This window comes from Cebus imitator, unplaced genomic scaffold (assembly GCF_001604975.1).
Source record: "Cebus imitator isolate Cc_AM_T3 unplaced genomic scaffold, Cebus_imitator-1.0 Scaffold415, whole genome shotgun sequence".
Lineage (NCBI taxonomy): Eukaryota > Metazoa > Chordata > Mammalia > Primates > Cebidae > Cebus > Cebus imitator.
The window spans coordinates 703,887-706,863 of record NW_016107730.1 but is presented as its reverse complement, the minus strand read 5'-3'; the positions used below and the strand labels follow the sequence as shown (position 1 = coordinate 706,863).

The window sequence follows — 2,977 nt, the reverse complement described above, 5'->3', positions numbered from 1 at the left end:
AAAAAAAAAAAAAAGAGCAAAACTTCATCTTAATCAAATAAGTCTTTTCCTTTTTGACGTCTATGCTGAAATATTTACAGGTAAAATGACAAGATATCTGGACTTTGCTTCATAATAACATGGAGATTAGTCAGTGGCAATAATCTTGTTTCCCAAGTCCAAAGGTGATAGTAATTTTTGAAGCATTCTCCTCAAAAGCAAGATTAAAAAAAAAAAAATTCTTGAAGCAGAGTGATAGGTGCATAGGAGTTTGTTATACCTTTCTGTCTGCTTAAGTATCTGTTTAGAATTTTCCATAATAAATATTAATGATTAATAAATAAAAACTGTTCTTTTAAACAGAGGAATATTTTTCCCTTTGAGAATTCTTTATAATGCCTTTTCGTTTTCTCGGATTATGACAGATTTGGAACATTGCTACCAATAAACTGACCTTCTTGAACTCTTTTAAGATGAAGATGTCTGTTATCCTTGGTATCATCCATATGCTGTTTGGAGTCAGCCTGAGCCTATTCAACCACATGTGAGTTGTTCCATTTCTGTCATAAGAATGTGTGTAGTTTAGAGAATGCATTTGCCTAAAGAAATCATGACATCTTTGGGGAGGGATTCGTAACATAGAACCTCATTCTACATTATAGAAGTGCTTTTCTAAAAATGTAATGGTCTGGCTGGGCATGGTGGCTCACGCCTGTAATCCCAGCACTTTGGGAGGCCAAGTCGGGTGGATCACCTGAGCTCAGGAGTTCAAAACCAGCCTGGCCAACATGGTGAAACCCCCTCTCTACTAAAAATACAAAAATCAGCTGGGTGTGGTGGCATGTGCCTGTAATCCCAGCTACTTGGGTGGCTGAGGCAAGAGAATCACTTGAACCTGGGAGGCAAAGGCTGCAGTGAGCCGAGATGGCGCCACTGCACACCAGTCTGGATGACAGAGCAAGACTCCATCTCAAAAAAAAAAAAAAATTTAAAAATTAAAAAAAAATTTCATGATCTGGCCGGGTGCAGTGACATACCTGTAACCCCATCACTCTGGGAGGCTGAGGTGGGTGGATCACTTGAGGTCACGAATTTGAGACCAGCTGGGCCAACATGGTGAAACTCCGTCTCTACTAAAAATACAAAAAATTAACCGGGCATGGTTGCAGGCACCCGTAATCCCAACTACTCGGGAGGCTGAGGCAGGAGAATTGCTTGAACCCAGGAGACAGAGGTTGCAATGAGCCAAGATCACACCACTGCACTGCAGCCTGGGTGAAACTCCATCTCAAAACAAAAAAATTTCATGGTCTTAAATGAGGCTTAATATTAGTTCTTTAACAATTTACTGTTCCAGTAAAGATCCTTGAAAAAAATTTGATCAATTTTCATCAAAATAAGTGAGTTCTTTTTCTTCCATGAGGTGCAACTGACATAAAATTATGAGGTGTGGACTAGGCGCAGTGGTTCATGCCTATAATCCCAGCACTTCGGGAGGCCAAGGTGGGAAGATCGCTTGAGCCCAGGAGTTCAAGACAAGCCTGGGTAACACAAGAGACCCCATCTCTATTAAAAATAAAAATTAAATAAAAAAATAGACACAGTCTCTGAAAAAAAAATACTAATGCTAATGTTGTGTATACTCATAGAAGAAAAAAAAAAAAAAAAAAAGATGATGAACTGTGGTCTCAGAATGTACTAAATTTTTCCATTCTCTTTCTCATGGAGAGAATGGTGGGGATGGTATTGGAGCCGTTTAAGGTTCAGAAGTTTGAGGCCTGGTGAAATGGCTCACGCCTGTCATCCTAGCAGTTTGGGAGGCCAAGGCGGGCAGATCACCTGAGGTCAGGAGTTTGAGACCAGCCTGGCCAACATAGCAAAACCCCATCTCTACAAAAAATATGAGCTAGGCGTGGTGGCGCATGTCTGTAGTCCCAGCTACACAGGAGGCTGAGGTAAGAGGATCACCTAAGCCCAGGGAGGTTGAGGCTGCAATGAGCCAAGATTGCACCACTGTACTGCAGCCTGAGTCGCAGAGTGAGACCCTGTCTCAAAAAAAAAAAGAAAATAAAAAAAGCAACAACAAAACAAAACCAAGGTTCAGAAATTTGACCATGATAGTTAGTCCTGCATTGTCTCTGTTGCCTCCAGCTTCTGGTTGCTGATTCTTAAAGTGATAAAGAGAGAATTGAGGGGCTAGTAAGTAGAAAAATCTAGTGGATACTCCATTCAGTGTAGGAGTGGCCCTAGGCCTATTTACCCTTAACATTTTTTTCTCTCTCCTTTTTAGCTATTTCAAGAAGCCCCTGAATATCTACTTTGGATTTATTCCTGAAATAATCTTCATGACTTCTTTGTTTGGCTATTTGGTTATCCTTATTTTTTACAAGTGGACAGCCTATGATGCTCATACATCTGAGAATGCACCAAGCCTTCTGATCCATTTCATAAACATGTTCCTCTTTTCCTACCCAGAGTCTGGTTATTCAATGTTGTATTCTGGACAGGTATGTCAGCACAGAGGCGGGCTGTCTGAGATGATTGTCCTTGATCAGGAAGCCAGATATTTCTCTGCCCCTAAAAAATTTATAACTGCCCTTCTATGGAACACTTCTAGGGCTTTGTTACAAAATGTGCTAATTATTTTGAGAAACTGTCTAGTGTTATTCATAGATCAGTAAGAAAGTACTGTTGGGGGAAATTTGTGCCAGATTTGGAAACTGGAAACTGCGTATGTGATCAGTAGACTTTTATATGATGGACCTTTTCCTTCTCCTTACTCTGCAGAAAGGAATTCAGTGTTTCCTGGTAGTGGTTGCCCTACTGTGTGTACCTTGGATGCTGCTGTTTAAACCACTGGTCCTTCGCCGGCAGTATTTGAGAAGGAAGCATTTGGTAAGTGTATTTCTACTGCTAAAAGTTACTAGACTTTTTATTTTTCAAGATCAAGGCAATTCCCCAGTGATATAATTAATTGGGCACAAATCTGTATACTCTG

General features: G+C 40.4%; 1 protein-coding gene across 1 annotated transcript in view; it reads left to right on the top strand.

Annotated features, from left to right (window-relative positions):
* Window positions 1-2,977, top strand: part of ATP6V0A1 (ATPase H+ transporting V0 subunit a1) — a 67,233-nt gene that overhangs the window by 42,364 nt on the left and 21,892 nt on the right. Inside the window, exons 13-15 of the mRNA XM_037731655.1 lie at window positions 405-523; window positions 2,270-2,486; window positions 2,767-2,874. Coding sequence (XP_037587583.1) covers window positions 405-523; window positions 2,270-2,486; window positions 2,767-2,874 — 444 coding nt within the window. The remainder of the gene's footprint in view (window positions 1-404; window positions 524-2,269; window positions 2,487-2,766; window positions 2,875-2,977) is intronic.